Source organism: Ooceraea biroi, chromosome 3 (assembly GCF_003672135.1).
Source record: "Ooceraea biroi isolate clonal line C1 chromosome 3, Obir_v5.4, whole genome shotgun sequence".
Taxonomy (NCBI): domain Eukaryota; kingdom Metazoa; phylum Arthropoda; class Insecta; order Hymenoptera; family Formicidae; genus Ooceraea; species Ooceraea biroi.
The window spans coordinates 1,352,600-1,373,233 of record NC_039508.1 but is presented as its reverse complement, the minus strand read 5'-3'; the positions used below and the strand labels follow the sequence as shown (position 1 = coordinate 1,373,233).

The window sequence follows — 20,634 nt, the reverse complement described above, 5'->3', positions numbered from 1 at the left end:
TGACTAAATTCAAGTGCATTCTACGTAACGACAGGTACTATAGAAGAATCAGAGAGATGTTCCAATGAGACGGCAAACGTGCAATAATTAACTTCTCAGGTAACATGAATATAGATATCATCGTTCAGGGTCTCTGAATCCTTCGCTTTGGGATCGTCGCATGATAAAGTGCGTAAAAAATCGTGTCGTATTTTTACATTTGGTTACAAGCCGACGTATGCAAATGTCTGGAAGACGAGAGGCGTCAAAAGATCGTCCCGATTTTTCGACTAGATTTCGAAGCTCCTTCAGAGATTTCCATGATTTTTCATAAATGACAGAAACTTTTTTTAAATCTCATCAATAAATGGTGCTTTTTTGGGATATGATCAGCAGAATCGGAATCATCATTGGTTGTCAAATTTTCGTAGCTCTGGAATACATATTTGGAATACTATCGTTTCACTGGGATACTATATAGTTCCCTGACTCCAGTTACGGCCGCAGGAATTCTTGCCCGATCCCAGGAGAAATTCCTGATTCATCGGTAGTCCTCGTAGAGACGCAGGCATCACGACGAAGGGCAATGTGACGCGAAAGAGCGTGTGTATAAAGGGTGTATCGAGGCTACCGGATATCCCTCGTAACCGCAGCTTCCTTCGTCGACTCGAGGGCGACTTCTCCGTGTCCAAAACGTCAGGACAGGTGATCAGGTTTACCGCATACTCCCGTTTGCCATTCCCCGCGTCTCGATAACTAAATTAAAAATCCGTATCAATATTCTGTTAAAGTAAAAATCATTCGAAAGAGTCATTCTGTTGCGAAAGAGCGCACTTCTCTCACTCGCTTCCTCTCGCGAAGCTCACTTTGCCTTTAACTTTCTGAATCGCTGATTATTGATCATGATTTCAGGAGCTTCGACGATCGGAAAATCCATTGCGAGTAGGATCAAAGTAATTCACAAGGAGAAGGACACGGGGACATAGTTCTGGGACACCGTGTACAGGCACGCTGGGAGGGACTCACCTGTTTCACAACCTGCGTGACGTACACGCTCGGCCGTGTCACGTGACCGAGCGCTCCACCGCTCCGGCCGTAGTAGGTGTAGCGTAGCGTCAGCGCGCTACCAGACCAAGCAAGTTGCGCTCCATGGCGACCGCGGTAGTGGCCGTGGTGCTTCTGTGAGAGACGGCGACGGCGCATCGCGCAACGAGCGACCGCGACGGTGAGCGCGCCCGTACGCACGCACGCAGCCACGCACGAAGGGACGAAACCGCGCCCAGAGCTCGCGACCGGAGAGCGCCGATCCAGATGGAGGTGAATCCGCGTTCATACCCGGACGATCGACGGCGTCGCGTCGCCGCGGTCCCACCGTTGCCCGAGAGGATCTAGCGCGATTAATTCCGGCGCTCGACTCAGCGCATGATCGATCGATCGGCGTCGTCGGCGATGATCTACGAAGGAGCGGCGCTAGAGTAATCGGTGCGCTTGATCCCGCGCTACTCCGACCTCGACGTAATTTCGAAACGCGTGAAAGACAAAGGAGAAGTCGAGGAAGCACGCTGGTAACGCAGCGGGACGGTCGTGCGCTCGCGATTTACGTGAAAACGAGAGGAATCGGCGAGCGAGCGAGCGAACGCGAGTAACGGCGGCGTAGCGCACGGTTCGTTGCCGCCGCGGTCCCTCGCGCGTGAAAGAGCGGGAGGTTAACGCACGAATTTTCGAACCTGAACGCGCGCCCGCGTTCCTCCAGGTGGCATCGGTAAGTTGAAGCTAGCAGTGGTAACCGTCGCGGAGAGACCGTTCCGCCTCGACCCTCGTCTTCTTCGTGGCGTCGTGTTGTCGCGCGTCGATTTACGCACGACACTCACCCGCACACACGTATACGTGTGAAGGGCGCGATGCTGATGAGTGGGTGTAACGCGGTGCGAGCGGTGAATGGTCGGGTCGTGACGAGAATTTAAAAACGCAGCCAAGCCAGCACGCGCGCGTCGCTGGATCGACGCAATCGGAGATCGCGATAAAGATACGGAAGCGTCTTTTGTCTTTTTCGAATCTGAAATTTAAAGCGGGCTCGTGCATTGTCTGTTCTGCGACTTTTCGCGCGAAATGTACTGAGAAATAGCAATGATGAAACAGTAGGAATAATTTGTCAGAGTTCGCAGCTTTAACTCGACGTTGAGACGAGATAAGAGAATTGAGAGGCTTGTAAGTTATAAAAAACTTAAATAAACAATAAATAGTGTAAACACACAGAAAGGTTTCTCAAACTGAAGTTTATACATGAAAATAGCTAATAAAATGTATTTAAGTCAATTTCAGTTAATCTTCCTAAAGAAAAATCAATGTAAATACTTTAATTAATTAAGATAAAGATGCAAAGATGTGTCTTTGTTTTGGATTTCCAAATATTATATCTTCTTTTAATGATATTTCTTTATTGATTATTCTTATAATGATCTTTTACGAAAAAGATAGCACTGAAGCAAAGTAGCTCGTTAACTATTTGACGTTTTCGGTTTTTGGTCAGGCACTTTCACAAATGCTTTCTCAAAATACCTCATGACTGATATCTCTTGCAACACCGTGATCATTTGCATAAATAAAATTGTAGAAACGGCTGTCTCCACTATTAAAGTCCTCCGATTGTCCTGCAGGGACGGAACTACCGGATAATCACGGTTCATCACACGAAGATCGAGGTGAGCATTCCTTCGCACGGATAATCGTCGCTCGAAGCTCACGCTTAAGCTGGTGGCTAGTGAAAGTATCACATGTTGCGCGGTGTGAAGCGCCAAGACCGTTGCCGCGGGTCGGATCGTCGAATGACGCATCCGAGGATCAGTCGGTGATAAGCGAATGATTCTCGCGAAGCAAACGCCTCATCAACGCGAGGAACCGCTCTACTTGTGCTCGTGTACACGTTGTGACTCGTTGGTTCATCTCGAGGACTGTAATATCGAGAAATTGTGTGAAGGACAGCGCAGCTTCGTTCAGGAAGCGGTGCAGGCACCGATCGCCGTTGGCTCACGCGACGTTCCTCAGCCTGCAGCGTCGATCCGTTCGCCGTGAGTATCCTCGTGATCGAAGTGATTCAAATAGTGGCCGATAGTGATTCATTGCGGTGAAGGTGAAGGTTCATCTGACTAAGTGATCGTATTCATCGATGATTCGGACCGCCTGACGCCGATATGCGCCGAAAAATGTCCTGGCTGTGCATCTCGCTGGCGATCCTGGCCGTTCTGAGTCCGGGTGTCCGGCCGGACAACAGATATGAGCCAACGTCGATTCATTACACGGAACCCACGACGCGCGGATACGTGAACGTCAGCGTGGTAAGCAACGGCCTGTACGAGATACACGGAGGCCGCATCGTTCGCGATCAGAAATTACTAGCGAGATCAAAGAGCCCTTACTTGCTGCGCGAGGACCTGTTCGTCGAGAGGAATGCCGAGCTCGTCATCGAACCCGGTGTGGAGATCCGCTTCGGACCGATGGTTGGCATCACAGTCCGCGGCATCGTAACTGCCAAGGTAATAATCCGTAAAAAACAACGCAACGCGGAAAAAGTGGAATGCACGCTCTGCCGGAGAAAGCCTGACGGAAGGTTTTGTCCGCTCGCGAGAACAAAGACGGATCGTTCGGCAAGATACTCTACCCCTAGCGTCAAACGCGTCTCTCGGGGCGCAGATAGTAGATTGCGTAATGATCAATAGCGCGTGCTATAAAGATTCAACGCCGAGATAATATTCTCCTTGTGACCCAGTTTAAGCAATCTTTTTAGATATCTTTAGGCCTTGCAAACCGTTTTCTTGTGCACGTGCAAAATGTGCATAATTTTTCTTGAACACGGTGCAGCTTGTAACTCGTTGAAGGATCACACCGTCGAGGCACAATTTGCGCATTACACTCAGTGATATGCCTAATGTCATCGTTTTATCGCGCATTGTTATGCTCGCTCCAAGTGTACTCTGATAAACATCGTGCGAAAAGTCTCACTCGCTGGGAAGATTGGTACCAGCGCACGCTGCTGCGTGAGCACTAGTTTCCTCGACCGTTATTTTTCTGTGCTAATCATGCTAAGCCCCTGCCGAAGTGCATGCAGGGTGTCGGGGGACGTGTTTCGCACGGCGGGTCATTTCGCGGATTTATTCTTACACAGATTGTATCATTCTTGTAAATTATCTTTTTACGCCTTCTAAAGGCATCCAGTAATTCACGACAAATATACAAAATTCATATCTGTGTTTACATCACGTTTATATTCGCATATTTGCGTCGCAGCATGCCTTACGAAAAACGCATCTAGGAAAAAGAGGCTCGATCGCTTCTACAGAATCTCCATACAGAAATTCCACGGCTTTTATTGGACACGCGTAGTGTATGTCAATGCGAGCGTGGATAATTGCAGGCAGCATCCTTATAGTTACGAAGAATATTGATAGCCATGTGCACACGTATATGTGTGACGTTGAATGGACGTGACTCATCGCGGCATGCAACTGTGCACGTGTTACTACACGTACGTTGCAGAAAGAAATGACTCAAAGGCAAATTGCCTTTCCCAGAAAAAATTTCGCGGATTACGATTCTAGCGAAATTTCACCATTGCTCGTAAAACCAGTCCGACTTTAAATTCTCACGCAGCGTGTTATTATCGATAATAAAGCATTTTGCCTCCGACTCCGGCAAACGCCCAGTCATATCGTCATTTTCGTTGGGAATCGATAGCGTCGTCGATACGGTTAACTGATAACAAGATTATACGCCAACTGCGTTATCAGTAGAGTTTCATAAGCGAGTAAGACTGAATAGCGCGAAGTGTAATAAAGATAAACGTGATTCGTAATTATTTCCTCGTGCTGTCGAGATGATTCGAATGCGACGTTTATTATTAACTTGACGTTGGTTGCTTCAATCTCAAGTTTTTTTATTTTATTAATTATATAATTAATTAGTTCGATTTTATTGTTAATTGTTAATTTATGGCGTAAAATATTGAGTAATAATCTAAATAATGCGTATTATACAAGTACATAGATATCAGAAGGTCTGCTTGAAAATAACGGCATATGCTAATCGTGGGTTCATTTAAAATTGTTGCATGTAAAATTTCGTCTAGAATGTAAAATGAATCTTCCCTCCCGCAGAGGCACTGTAATCCGATATCTTCCGCTCGTGTCCGGATTTAATTCATCCTTCCGGTATGATTATAATCATTGTAAATATCGAATGTCTGGTTGGGTGCACGTTGCGGACTACTTGCCGATGTTTGTCGACTTATCGCCCCTTTTACTAGCGCGTCGAGTCACCCGAGTCGTTTCCGGTAACAAGACTTTTACAAGCAACGATTAAAATCAAAAGTAATCATTGAGAAACTGCCGTTATCCTAGTTTCAACAGAACAGGTACGTTATTTGATCAATCGATCAAATAACGAAGCTTGACAAAGCAACGAAGTTTGATAAAGGACGTTATATCGTAAATTTCTTCTCGGGATATTCTTCGATTCTATATTTTAAACGTGATGGTTCGCGCTTATCCTGTAATAATGAAACCAGAGGTTTTATTCTGTGTACGAAAGGCAGCGTGCTTTACTTCAGTACAGTAAATGTAATCGCGAAAGAATGTAAAGCGATGGGTGGTACGACAGGAAGGGGATCCCTTCGCGCGGAGTGGAGGACACCGACTAACCGGAAACGCCATGAACACGCGAGCAACGTTGCGGTTATTGTTGCATTATTATACATGTGGATATATCGACAAGATCAAATCCGCAGCGCTGCATCTGTGTGCCATGTCGACGCGTTAATGTCCGTAACTGCTGTGTCATTAGGCGTTATTTGGTTGCTATTTTAATTGCAAGGTACGTCGTACGTAGCAATTTTAAAGAGGCACGCGTATTCGGTTGTTCCACAGTAGTGCAATGATACAATCGTTAGAAACCATTTATATATCGCATTAGATAATCAAAGAATGAATCATTAAAATACGTCAAACATGTAATATATAGAATTATAATGTCGAGGCAGGCTGTTATTCACTGATGACTGGTCGGTTTTGTTTTTTCACTCGAGCTTTACTTTGCTAAGAGAAAGACTTAAACGCCGTGAGGCGATTAAAGAGGAACGAGAGCGGTCGTTCTAATCTCTGTAAATGGATACTCCTTAGTCGCACGTTTCCGCCGGTGTCCCTCGTCGGGATCCGTGCAGAAAGCACTAATCGGATAATTAAGAACGGGATGCGAACAGCGCGTGTACCGTACGACCCGGCCGAGTGATTCAGCAGCAGCAGCACCGCCCTTAATGCTCTAAGCGATGCGTTTCAGGTCACGCATCAGTCGACGGTTCTTGCCCCCGCACGATTAACCCACGACCTCGGTAATCCCCTTATAGACTGGACAGAGTGCCAAGACCTTCGGCATCGCTCTTGCTACGGATCAGTGGCGTAGCTGGAATTTTTCGGCCTTTGTGCGCAATATCTCCCATGCAGCACAAAGGGACGTAGGGACGTTCACAGGATAGAAATATATAGAAATATCCTTTAAACATCTCTCGGATGTCTCCACGTCTCGACGACATCCCTCGGACTTCTGTGCTGTATGGCTTTATAAAGGAAGAATGAAAGAGTCAAATCGAGTGAAAGAATCTCGAATCTGAAATACCTAATCTTCAAATATTATTGTATCATTGAACGTCCTCTCATCCCTTTCTATTTCCAACGTATCTGGAACAACGTAACGACGCAGTTGCGACACTGTTCATGGAATGGAAAGGCTGAGGAACACTCTTTCTGTGGTTAATGATTTTTCCTGTGAGAAGACTTCGTTTCAACGTGTAGACTATTATTCATTACAATGACAATGCAATTTGATCTATTCCGTTTAGTTTAATTTATTTTAATGAATGTCTGTTACGTTTTAAGGGTGAATCACATGCGCCGATTCTCCTGACTGCTGCGGAAGTGGAGACGCAAGTCCCAGCTATTCAGACATCACCTTTGATACGCCTTGTCGACGGACCGAGTCCGTTAGCGGGAAGATTGCAGCTGTTTCATCGGGGCGACTGGCGTTCCGTTTGCACGAACTCGCGGAAGTACGTAGCCGAGACGCGACACAATGGCGATAGAATAATTCAAATATATCACGTGAACCCTTCATACTTTTTTACAGTTGGACTCGTGCAGACTTGGAGACGGCTTGCCGACAACTCGGTTATCAGGGCGGACAGTGGTGGTCGTGGATCGACAGACAGTGGCCCTCTAAACCGCGTCTTCTTTACGAAGAGCCTGGTTGTCGGGGTACCGAGCCTTCGCTCGTAAACTGCGATCGTTGGTCGGAGAGACAATTGGGCGCCGGTGTTTGTGGTGAGTTGTAAAAATTATAACACGTAATGTGTTATTTTTAAATTGCTGGGTAAAGCAGATTTTATCGCGTGAGTGAATTACAATAAAAGTATCTAATATATTTCTCCGATTACAGATTATCATCCGGACCTGGGTATCTCTTGCCTGCCGCATCACGATGGTGCGACCAAGGCGATTAAGCACTGGCGAGGGATACGATTCGAGGACGCGTTGTACGATAAACCGCTCATCCAGGAGAACACAGTTTACGTGCGTCGATCCAGGTCCATTCTACGAAACGTGGTGATCGAGTGAGTATCTTTGATGAATTATGAGACGTCGATGAAACCTTACGCGAAACATAGATGCTTAATACTATGTCGGTTTGGTGAACAGATATGCCGGGACCGGTAGAGAATATAACGTGACGTCGGCAATCCACGCGGAAGGCGTACCGCCGAGAATGGAATCCATCTCCGTTCTCCATTCTGCTTTCACGGGCATTAATGTTACTGCGCCGAAGGGGCCGGTTGTGATAAACAACTCCACCTTGCAGTATAACAAAGGTAAGGGAAAAGGTGCAATCTCACCGATTGATGCAAACAATTATGAAATTTTCAACTAAGAAATCAATTATTTGCAACGTGAGTTTTTATTTAACTAAATAATTTTCCTCATTTTTCTCGTAACATGTTAAATAATATGTTTTACTACGTGTTTGCTTCAGGATATGGAATTTACGTGAATAGTTCATCCGGGATGGCATACATCAGCGATTGTACGATTCTCGAGAACGGAGCGGATGGGATAAAGTACGTGCACTCAGACGAGCGACCGGACGACAAGCTGGATCGTACCGACATATTTGATCTGTGCACCTTCCCTACGACGGCCAGTCAAACCTTCCCCGTGACGATATCGATGGAACAGAGCAAATACGCGCCTTACGTAAAACAATGTCCACAAGTGAGTATAATTTATTCACTATTAGCGAAAAAAAACATTATTAATTAATTTATAAATAAATAAATGGAATAATATCCCGTGATCATGCGAAAACATTATTAATAATTATGATGTTGTGCAGCACATTTTCACGAGGCCGGGCCACGTTCTGACACTGCACTTTCTGCAAATGAAAACTGACAGGAACGACAGCGCCGTCGTGGAGGTGTACGATGGCATAAGTGGAGCGGAGAGGCTCCTGGCCAGCGTCAAAGTCAGGAACGGCACGTTACCGCAAAGTGTGACCTCGACGCGTCAGAATCTCTTCGTGAAATTCACAGCTGAGCCGCGGACGAACACGATCGTGTTCGTGCGATTGTCATCAGGTTACAGTAAGTCTAACGATTTATTTAATAGAGGAAGAGAGAGAGAAAATCCTCAAGTTGACAAAATATACTTGATGTTTGCCTTTCTCCGCAGAAAAAACGTACGACCTTAATGTGACTGGCAGTACAATTGCGGGTAACAACGGCCGCGGTATCGCCGTGGAGAAGCTAAGGTCCGCGCTGCACATTCACGAGACTTCGGTGTCGAATAACGAGCACGTGGCTGGCGTGCACGTACTGGGCGGCGCGATGGACGTCAACATCACCGGCAGTCGTATCTCGTTCAATCAGGGCGACGGTGTCAACATCACCGTTACGGGCGGCAATCGTAACGTGTCGCGTAGCAGTATATCGTCGAACCGCGGTTACGGTTTCGCGGTGTGGCTCAACGACAGCTCCACCACCGAGTACGTGCATTTCAATCAGTCGACCGTGATCGAGTACTCGCAGATATTTCGCAATAAGGGTATCGGTGTTCTGGTAAGTGCGGATGAGAATATGCATGAGCGACAGACGGTTGTATTGTATATTTTGTTACTTGCAAATTAATTTGGCGTTCCATCGTTGACAGGTTGGCAATTCAACCGGCAACTCGTACGTGAATATAACCGGTAACTGGTTTAACACGAGCCTCGAGACGGCGCTACAGGTGGCGTCTAATTGGCGGAAGGACGACGGTTTGATGAGATTGCAAATCGGACACAACTTCTTTGTGAGAAACGCGAAACTGGGGATCAAGCTGAGCCCGGCGCTCAATCTCGACGCTGTCATAGAGTACAATCACTTCAGGGATCAGTCGAGCGGCGCGATACTGATAAGAAACCCGCTCTACGAAGAGTTCAACATTCTGCCCGTGGACATCGCGATGCGGCATAACGAGTTCTACAATAATCAGGGCACTTTCGTGGCCAGCATCGGTTTGTCGCCTTACAGCGACGTGCAGAGACTCCTGTTTACCAGGAACTTCTTGCGTGAGAACCGCGTACGAGAGCTGTTCGATGACGGTAGCACGTTAAACGTCAAGTTGATACCACGCTCGCGGGTAGCCGCCGTGGTTGTCGTATCCTCGAGTAACGTCGAAGTCTTCCGTAACATCTTGAACAACCCCGAGTCACGCTACGAGATCGGCTCTCACCTGGCGGATCAGAGCAAGGTCATTAATTGCACTTACAACTGGCTGGGCTCCGGGGAAGAAAAAAGGATATTCGATCGATTATTCCACAGGTATGTGCACGTCGCTTTTAAACGACTCTCGATTGCGAGTCCTGATAGTGGTAACTTTTATTGTCATTGTAACTTTTATTCGTTTAGGAAGGACAGATACAATCTCGCTAAGATCGAGTACCTGCCTTACCTGCTGCATAGCAGTAATCCCGGCGCGAACACCATCATTGCAAATCCGACGTTCGTGCCGCAATTTGTCACACCTGGCACCAATCTAGTCGGCGGTGAGGTGGACGGCCAGGAGGAGTTGCGACCCGGAGAGTACATTGTCGAGCGCGACATCAACGTGAGGCCAGGCGGCAAGTTGATACTACAACCGGGCGTTACGTTGCGTTTCCCACCAGCCGTGGGGATGATGGTCGCCGGTAAGTTCGATGCGCGCGGCAAAGGGCCCAGTGATATCCTGTTCACTCTGAAAGAGGAGCTCGTGCCACCGAAAAATGAAACTCTCGAGGAAGAAGGAGAAAATGTGCCAATTGAGGAGACCGAGTCTGTGCCAGTAAGGCTTCTTGGCGGCAGGACGAACCTCGAAGGAAGACTACAGGTAAGTAACTTTTTCAACGTGACTCTTCTTTAAGTATATCGAAAATTAGTTTTTTCTTTCTTTCTAAAATATCGAAAGAAAGGTTGAAATAATTGCGACTTAAGTGAGATGTATAACTTTAATAATTTGAATGTATAATTTTTTAATAATCTTTATGTTGTGAAAGATAAAAATTGGAAACAAATGGGGCACCGTGTGTAACTACGGATGGACGATTCTGGACGCAGCGCTCGTCTGCCATCAGTTGGACTTCGTCCTCGATTTTGAAAATTGGTTCATGGAACCGTCGCATATACCGAACGCAGGAATCAACGAGGATATACTCTTCAGTAATGTTCGGTGCACCGAAGACGACAACGATATAACGAAGTGTCAGGCGGAGAGGGAACAGGAATTTGAGAACTCGTGCACTCACGCAAACGACGTTGGCGTCAGGTGCTTGGAGGTCGCATGGGCCGGTCTCAGACTGGGGCCATTGGCTCAAAGAAGCGACTTGCAGTATGTGACGATCGAAAAAGCAGGCTTACTAGATTACAAAACGAGCGCATTCAAACCAGGTAAGTCATAGCTTTTTTTTATTAATAATGATTATTATTATTAATGATAAGTTATCAATTATAAATAATGCTCTATGCTGCAGCTTTGCAAATTGATTTTGCCCGACATTCACTGGACGGTATCAAGATTATTAACAATCTGCAAGACGGCCTAGGCATTCTGTATTCGGACATTTATTCAGCCGACGCGATAAATCTGGTGACAAATAGCGACTTCTCTCAGAATGGTGGCAACGGCATCAGCTTCAAGCAACTGGGCCTGCGAATATTCAATTCGCGAATCGAGAACAACAAAGTCGCGGGGATCAGGTACAATCCCGCTCTCTCAGCCGTACAGCAGAGAGAATTCGCGGGATGGTTCTTACGCGCGCCGGACAGCACGATCGATTCGCCGTACAATCCTATAATCTTACCGGGGATGAGCGGCAACATCGAGTTCACAACCCTGGAAACCAAATACATCATAACGAACAAAGTAATCGGCGAATCGATCCGTCGTACCATCAACATCAAAGTAAGCCTTATTTTCCTTGAAAAATATTGTCTACTTCATAACAATCGACTAATCTCATTGAACTTGCAGTGCACACCAGGTTACGTCCTCGGAATCCAATTGCTGAACCCGATAGAGAATCGAAGCACCGAGCAGATTATACTACACGACTCGCAACAGTTCAACATCAATCAGACGAGCTGGCACGTGAAGCGGGACTTGAGCGTCTTCCCCGTCTCGTCCAGCTCCTTCGTAGTAATTCTGGAATACGAGAGCGGTGCGAATGCTGTCGGTGGCGTTGTCATGGCTATCACGCCGCTGTTGTCTCCGAAGCAGGTAAACGCAAGCGTTATATATGTACAGAACAAATCATGCGCGTAATTACTAATGAACTGTAATTTCTTTTATAGAACATTCGCAACAAGATAGTCGGCGGGCCGATCCCCTCGTTAATCGTGACGAAGACGAGAATCAAGAGCAATCAGAAAGGGCTGCTCGCGTCCTACTACAATCGATACTTGAACGAGATCGGCGATCACTTCCTGCGAAAGGCCAACGAGACCATCCAGTTGATCGGATGCGAGATATCGCATAATTACGAGGAGGCCGTGTACGTGTACTCGCCGCACTGGAACATTTTCCAGTCGAATCTGTCCGAGATCTCGATTCACATAAACGGCAGTCTGATCACGGACAACGGTAAAGGGATACATCAGTTCAGTCGCGACGCCCGGCACTCCAACAATCTGTTTCACTGGATAATGCAGGACAGCACCATCGAGCGGAACCGTGGCGGTGGCTTCGAGGTGTTACTGCCGGACGTCTGGCAGTACAACGAGAACTTCACGCACTCTCTGTATTTCGGGAACAATACCTGGCGGAACAACGAGCAGTTCGGGTTCGTGGTGGACGGACATTTCGCTCACTTGAACATCTCCCACAACCGTTTCGACAGCAACCGCTGCAAGACCGGCCTGATATCCGTCCGCGGAATGGAAAAGCGGATCAGAATCGACAACAATCGTATTGACGGTAACAGCGGTGCTTTCATGGTTGAGTTCCGTATGGACAGCCAGTCTGAGATCCTCGGCGATGTCGACGCGCGTTTCTACTACAATGAGATCAAACGAAACACGTACGACATCGCCAGCATGGGACCACGCCGGACGTTCGACGATCCCAGCTACGTCGTCGGCTTCCACGGTAGACAGAAGGTGCGAGTTAACAGGAATCTTTTTGGCGAGAACTCGCTGGATTACGAGTTACTGGCGGGGATCAGGACGGCTAAGATCAACAACGAGGTGGACGTCGTGGAGAATTGGTGGGGCACCGCGAACAACACTATTATCAAGTAATGTCACAATTGATATCGTAAATAATAATCCATGCCTTTTTTACATGCTTTAAATTTCGTTTAATTCAAAATACATTTAATATTATATATTTAATTAAATATATTTCAAATATATTTCATTAAAATCAGAGCATACGTATCTATCTTCTTTCAAATTTATACATGTATATTATATATATATATATATATATATATATATATATATATATGTGTGAATCACTTTTTTGCAGGCAAAGAATTTTCGATTTCGACGACTGGAACGATCACGCCGTAGCCACTTATCGGCCATACCTGATAAGTGACTCGTTGGACGCGTCCATTTCCGCATCGTGGCACATAAATCAGGAGATCGACTTGAACAACCTAGGCGGCCGTATAGTAGAGAACCTCTCGCTGCACGCAAGGCCGGAGCCCTACGTGATACGTTCGGACATCACGATTATGCCAGAGGCTACTCTGCACATCTATCCCGACGTCGTGATGGAATTTGCTCCCAATGTCGGAATCCTAGTTTTGGGAACGTTGAAGGCCGTTGGCGCGCTCGGCCACGAAATCCTGATGAGACCGATGAAACGAGCGGCTGCAAACGATTCCACGTTCGCTAAACCGTCGCCGAGGAGATCCGCTAATCTCGTTTCCATGCCGGATGAGACGATACGTCTGTGCAAAGATGGACGCTGTTCCGCTGAGTACAACGAAGGTGAGTTGAGAAATTGAGCGTTGTAACATATACTCGTCCCGTTTCATTTAGTGTTTTTAATAATAACTATATACGTTACAATTCACATTACTAAAAAAAACGTTACGTATTTATGTCGAAAAATTTTCTTGCAGGATTCCTAGAGTACTTTAACAGGACTACTCTTCAGTGGATCCCCATATGCGAGAAACGATTCACCGAGCGCAACGCGCAAGTGGCGTGCCGACAACTCGGTTACGATACCCTCAATGTCTACGTGTCGTACGATCGTAGATACGAGCTTCATCCTGGATCGTTGACGCGCGTCTGGTCTTGGCCCGAACCATTGCAAGTACGTTTTACTTTCCTCATTTCGCAATTATTATTTCAGAAAGTCGACAGGCTTTCTAAATTTTCAATCTTTTACAGTGTTCCGGGAAGGAGCAGAGTCTCGAGGAGTGCCAGATCAGATTGAACGGCCAGCTGTTCGGTCACCGTCACGAGTGTTCGTGGGACGGACAGTTCGTCTTTCTACATTGCGGCAAACGGAATTTGGACGACGCGTACGATTACTGGGGTGGGATACGCATCGCGAACAGCGAATTCGAGCATCACTTGTACGAGCATCGCATTCACGACGTCGTTACTCACGAAACGGTCCGACGTATCGAGTCGATCCTGAAATATATCAATATAACCGGCGCTGGGATATTACATTTCGAGAAGTCGTCTGCCGTGCAATCGATCATGAAGTCACCGACAGTGGTGCGCGTTAATATAGACCGCAGCGCTTATCACGGTGTCAATGTCGTATCTCCCACGCACACGGTACGTGTGACATGCGTACGAAATAATTATTGATTGTAAAAATGAAGAAATTGCATTCGTTACATGCTTGTACATTGCAGGTGGAATTGTTATTCAATACAATTGACAATGTTCTCGGCAACGGCGTGAACGTACTGTCTTTGACCGGAGAAGGCCGCGAAGCGGACGAGAGCTCCTTTACGCCAATCAAGGATCTCAATATCCCGTATCACCTGTTCAGCATGGTCGACATATGCGACACTGCTAAAGAAATCACGATTGAGGAGCGCGTGATCGTCTATTACAAGTACGACAATTACCCTGTGAATTGCGTGAAGATCTTCCGCAGCGCTTACAGAGCCAAGCCATTCGGATTCAGGTACGTAAGGCGCTTTTCCGTGTCTGCGAGAGTAGTTTACGGTGTATAAAAGTTGTGAGATAAATATATTATTAACATAAATTATTTAAATTTTGCTTCTGTAGGCTTCTACAATTTAATCTCTTCAACTCCACCGGAAAACCGGGCCGTGCAGATGGTATTACACTGTACGACGGTGATCTCTACAATGTCACTTCGAAGAAAATTGGCCATTTGGAAGTTAACACGCCTGACGAAAAGAGACTGTTCAGAACGCAATCTTCCAGTATTAGCGTGAGATTCTTCGCGAACGGCGCGAGTAACGTGCACGGTTTTATCGCGGAAATTGTGACTCTGCCGATATCAGCCATCGGTTTTAGTAAGCAATCTGATTTTATTGATATGCAATAGAATATTATTTCATATAATTTATTTTTAAATTATTATACATTTATTTTTTATCGTTCCTTTTTACGTTTGTCACTTACAGATCGCGACGTACAGCACAACATTTCTTATTCTGTGATATCGAACTGTCGCGAGGGCGCGATTAAGTATGCCAGTGCCGGCGAAGTGAATGCCATGATGACGATCGAACGTAATCAATTTGTGAACAACTGCGAGAAGCTGTACGGCAACTTCTCCACGTGTAAATCCGCTCTGTGGCTCGACGTGCAGAACACGCAATCGTTATATTTCAGAGTAAGATTGAAATGAATGTGAAATACAACATGCTCTCTTTCTAAATCTTTAATTATTCGCGACAAGAGTTTTAACTCTTTAAAATTATTCTAGAACAACCTGGTGCAGCGGAATCAAGGCGGCCTCTCCATTCGTGCTGATTCCAGAGGTTCGGCGACATCTCTCAAGGGCTGGATACACAATAATCTTTTCACAGAAAACTTCAACAAGCCTGCGTTGTAAGTATTACGAAATTTAGTTGAGGAAACGCACGTGAAGGGAGAACAGGAAGAACGCCATGTGGTTTTCGTCTAGGTACATCGAGGGCCGTCAGAGCAGTCCTTACCAAGAGGTGACTATATTCAGGAATTACTTTACCAAGAACAACGCTCCTTACGACAATAACATCGTGCTGAAGCAAGTAGTCAGCAACATGACGCTCAATTACTTGCACGGAAACCTCGGTATGCACTTGCTGGAAATTTCGGGATTCGAGAGGGTTCGCTTACCCATTTATCAAAGCACGTCTCACAACGGGTTTTACAAGTGAGTGTCGGGTCTTTATTATCCTTTTCTGACTTATATTTCCTTACTGCTACGTACGAAAGCTATTAATTCTCCAGATAATAAGGAGCTCGTAACGTTTCAGGAACTACGCGGTCGATCGCGAAGGACGTAGCACCATTATTGCGGGTACACCTGGCCAGCAGTACGTCGACAACGTGTTCTTCAATCCTGACAACGATTACGAGATGCTCACGACTAACAGATCTCAGTAAGTCAAAAAATCGTGATGTAAATGCGCGTTAAGATGCGAACGATAAGAATTATTCGAGGGTTGTGATGAAGTAATCATTCGTCTTTCAGACAACTGGAGATGTGGAGGTCTCACGTAGACGCGCGGCACAACTGGTGGGGATACAACGAGACGTTAGCGGTAGCGGGACGTATCAGGGACCGTGGAGACTCACCTGAGCTGCTGCAGGTCGATTATCAACCCTTCCACATGAATAACAAGTCGGTGTTAAACGGCAAGTGTCCGCCCGCGTGGGAGCTCGTCGGTGACACGTGTTACATATTAATCGGCGCACCAATGGACTTCTACAGCGCGCGAGATTTTTGCAGAGTGAGTTATTAAATCTGCATTTATAATACTGAATATTTTATAATTAAATTTTTATCAATTCAATATCAATTAATTTTTTTAATTTTAATTTTTTTTAAATAAAAGTATTGTCTTTTATATCATTTCTTAATTGTATTCAGTCGGCGAACGCATCCATGCCGTTCATTATGGGAGATTATCTGGCACTCTGGAAATTCGCGCGGAAGCAGCAGGAGCGATTCGACTATTCGGAGCGTGTGTGGGTACAGCAGCTAGAACGCGTCGATCAGTGCACAATGTTTACGTATCAGACTATTGAGATCGACCACTGCTCGCAGCCTAATTCATTTATCTGCGAGATCGGTATGTGAGATATCATAAATGGGACAATGTAATATAAAGATATAAAATTGTAATTATTTCGGATATTTCGACAGATCCCAAAGTGAGCATCGATCCTCTCTCATGGAGAAAAGATATCGTCGCGGTGGGTGTTCTGGGAGCAGTTGGTGTCGCGCTCGCCTTGCTGACCGCGGCTGTTGCGCTCTGGATATCTAAATCGAAGAAACGCAAGCTTGAGAGGCTGGAACGACGTAATTCCATCAGACAATCTCTGCACTCGCTGCGGTCAGTTGGTTCCACGTCAGGCTTCACGGAGCTTGCTTATCGACGGAAACCCATCGCGGTAAGTACGAATTGTGGTGCCGTTACGCAATCAAGTATAAACGGTTGTTAAAATTTACACGAAACAGGAACTAATCGGGAACTTGCATACAAATTAAATGCATAAATTTATGCTATTTAATTTTTTTATAAGAACGAACATTCTATATTACAATGCATTAACCAATTTTATTGACAAGATCGAGAAATTATTATAAAGAAATTATTTGGATAATGTATTTTACACATTTTACAGACCAAACATTCCACGGACACTCTGAACTCAAAATCGTTGGACTACAAGCGCATGCTGAACGGTGGCAGCTTAGACTCGATGGATAAATCTCAGCTAAACTCCTCGATAGAAGACAATCAGAGTTACGACGTGTACGAGGCTCACAATCCACGGTATTCGCCGAGCACGAGCGATTTTAAGAATGCGCAGAAGTACAGCACGGGGCAGAGTGTCGACAATCCGGTCTTCGATCTGGCGTATCGCAACGAGGGCTTCCGCAATCACTCCACTTTCGCAGCGAGAAACGCCGCGACCGCCTCCGATTGGCCGTCGCAGCCGAACGTGCAGGCGGCCTCGATAAACGAGAGTCCCAGGACGGATCGCAACGAGAGCTCCTCGTACCTCAACAACGCGTCCACGCTGCCTCTGCACTCCAGCCTCGCGTTCACCGACTCGATAAGCGAGCTGAAACGCGACATCGAGACGTCGACTGCGTACGATCCCGTGGAGTACGACTCGAGACGCACCTACGACACAGCGACGTTAACGCCCAGTCAGGCATCCGAGCCGGTTCCGGAATACGCGCCGGATTTCCGGCCACCGGTGCCGCCGCATCCCTATCACTACGAGGTCGAGAGCAGGCCCAGGAGTGAGGCGCTGCTGGAAACCAACTTCGACACTGGCGAGGAGAAGCCGTTGCGCTCGAAGAGCGAGGCCCTGCTCGAGACGAATCTGGACGCGTTCCTAGTCAACGAGCCCACGGAACTCACGCAACTGTCGGCGACTGCGAGGAGCAAGAGCCAACCGCTCGAAACAGCGATGTAACATGTAGTGTTATAGACTATGCAACTCGATACTCGAATACCAGCGTTGTCTACAATTAGGCACAAATTGGAGCGTGTGCCAAACATCTTCTCAACGAGTACTGCCAGCTACGACAATTGCACATTGATGGAAGACTTCAAGCTGCTCCTTGATAATCTGCTGCTGATTCAAGCAATCTGTGCCATTTCACACGATGAGCACGAACTGAATTGAAATCGTTGGAATACACGCACAATCCCGGTTGCTACTGGCTAAAGTAGTTAAACCAGGAACAGCAGCTCAAACAACGCTGACTCGTTAGGTGATAAAAACTGATAAAATAAAACTTACAAAGCGTCTATCCTGCCGAGAAGAGTGCGCGAAAACTCTTTATTAAATTGCAATTTGAGATGCGTATACGAATTATTTATAAAAACGCCGAATTTTGACGTAATTAATAAATGAATTTTGAACACGAATCTTATCTTAACACTTAGTAAGAGTGCACAAAACGCATGCAAGTTCTGTACAAGACTATTTATAGGACAGTGTCACGTTAGAATTTAAACTCGACCGGAGATTATACACAGTGTCAAAAGTTTTTTAATATTAGATAATTTTCGTTACATCGAGATGTTGATAAACGTACAAGTTGCAAGTAGCAATCCTCTTATTCAATGGTAGAGAGGAGGATCTCGACATTCGATTCGGTCAATCTTTTATTAACCCATTAATGGCCAACGTTCCGTTCCTGAAACGTGGAGACATTTAAAATCTTTAGAATATAATTTCTAGATTAATTCTAAGATTTGTAAAAACAAATTTATATTGTTCCCTTCCATAAAAATAAGAATTATTAGATAGTAGAATTAGATAGTTGGTTTTTTGAGAGAATATCTTTTTAATTTTGGCCTTAATGAGTTAATGACGCTTGAAAATGCAACGTATGCCTGATACGTGCCTGATACGTTGCGTCGTGCATTATGTGTTCCAAAGAAAATGAATCGTTATTACAACGACGTGTTACTTAATCCCAATTACTTTCACGTGGTATTTAGTACCACTAATCTAATAGACTGTTAGTAACGCACCGTTATTCATCGAGTGATGTGAGCGTGTATCTTTACATTAGACAAACTTTGTAGATATAAGAACTATTTGTTAAGACTTTTTACGATAGAACAAGTATTTATGATCAATTATTGTGAACATTTTTGATATGCACGTCTGTTGACAAATTATGAACATAGTACAAGAGTACTGTCGTGCATACTGATAAATTTGATCGCCAAGAGAAGATTATATATTAATACATGACGTATTAAAAAACAAACGCAAAAGCTGCAATCAATTAATTCAAGTAAATCATTGGTGAATTTCTTGCGATTTATTAATTTCATTACGACGAAGCCATAAGAATAAAAGTAGATTTAGTATTTTCTCAATCAGCATTACGCGTCATTATTGTTCTTTACTAAAAACAATATTGGAGTTGAAACGTGTGCATATATATCAAACTGATCAAGGTGTCTCTTTATTAGCCTAAGAGCTATATATAATAGAAAAGAATAATTTTTTTATATATCTGCTGTTAATGACATTAAGAACTGGGAGTTACCAAAAGTGGCGAATTTAAGATCATGGTGCAGATACGTGGCATCACACTGCCAGGCGTATCCAACGTCGTACATACACAGTTGTCGCGAGTATTAATAGATTAATAATTCAATTGTTTTAGATATACGCCTTGATGAAGGTCTCACTGCGAGCTGTAAATGGATATGCTCTATATTTATGAAATACTCGTGCGCAACGTACGTATTTCAACACATATGTATTCATTACATGATTACATATGGATATTACACTGCGATAAAATGTACATTCGCTGCGAAAGCGTATCTTCTTCTTTCTAGATTTCGCGAAGGTAACTTTTACACGCTACTAGATAGGTTTATTCTACTATAATATTCCCTTCTTATATGTAAGCAAGGTGATCTCACCAAAAGTTATTCTTTAGACGTTTTTGTATACCTGCCTTTAGCAAAATATCCGTCCATATACCGTAGGTTTAGAGCAATCACAAGCGATAACTGCCTTTTTACGAGGCGCTCAATAAATAAGATATTCTAAATTTTTGCTACGAGGAGAGAGATTTAATGAAAAAGATCTATAAGATTTTTAAGAATTATGCGTGCAATGTGAAGCACCCATTCATGTATGTATGATACCTAATACGATTTAATTATATATAAATATAGGCTGCTGTATCTACGCTTTTTTTTCTCAACAATTATCGTTAAGAAATAAAAATTATGTATTTTCTGTGTATAATAGAGTGTGTTAGCAGAGAATATCTTCACAAAATCCTATTATTTTGTTCGACATAGTATTTAATCCAAAGAATCATAAAACGAGATAAAAAATGTCTATTTTTACGTTTATTTTGATTATAAAAATTAATGGTATAACAAAAA

At 44.9% G+C, this 20,634-nt stretch overlaps 1 protein-coding gene across 2 annotated transcripts; it reads left to right on the top strand.

Annotated features, from left to right (window-relative positions):
* The first annotated feature begins 1,011 nt into the window (after positions 1–1,011).
* Positions 1,012–20,511, top strand: LOC105277394 (protein bark beetle). Of its 2 annotated transcripts, none has more exons than XM_011335736.3 (27): positions 1,012–3,512; positions 6,903–7,072; positions 7,150–7,343; positions 7,459–7,633; positions 7,719–7,888; positions 8,050–8,288; positions 8,410–8,659; positions 8,748–9,133; positions 9,225–9,877; positions 9,965–10,421; positions 10,588–10,978; positions 11,062–11,492; positions 11,562–11,807; positions 11,882–12,822; positions 13,056–13,525; positions 13,660–13,856; positions 13,934–14,332; positions 14,413–14,690; positions 14,795–15,048; positions 15,160–15,371; positions 15,465–15,589; positions 15,666–15,896; positions 16,000–16,125; positions 16,218–16,476; positions 16,617–16,818; positions 16,893–17,140; positions 17,375–20,511. In XM_011335736.3, exons 1-27 carry the CDS (start codon positions 3,171–3,173, stop codon positions 18,176–18,178), a joined length of 8,850 nt encoding a protein of 2,949 aa, XP_011334038.1. In that variant the 5' UTR covers positions 1,012–3,170; the 3' UTR covers positions 18,179–20,511. The 2 variants fall into 2 exon arrangements, with proteins under 2 accessions (XP_011334038.1, XP_011334037.1); XM_011335735.3 differs by having other exon boundaries at positions 16,200–16,476.
* Positions 20,512–20,634: the final 123 nt, after the last annotated feature.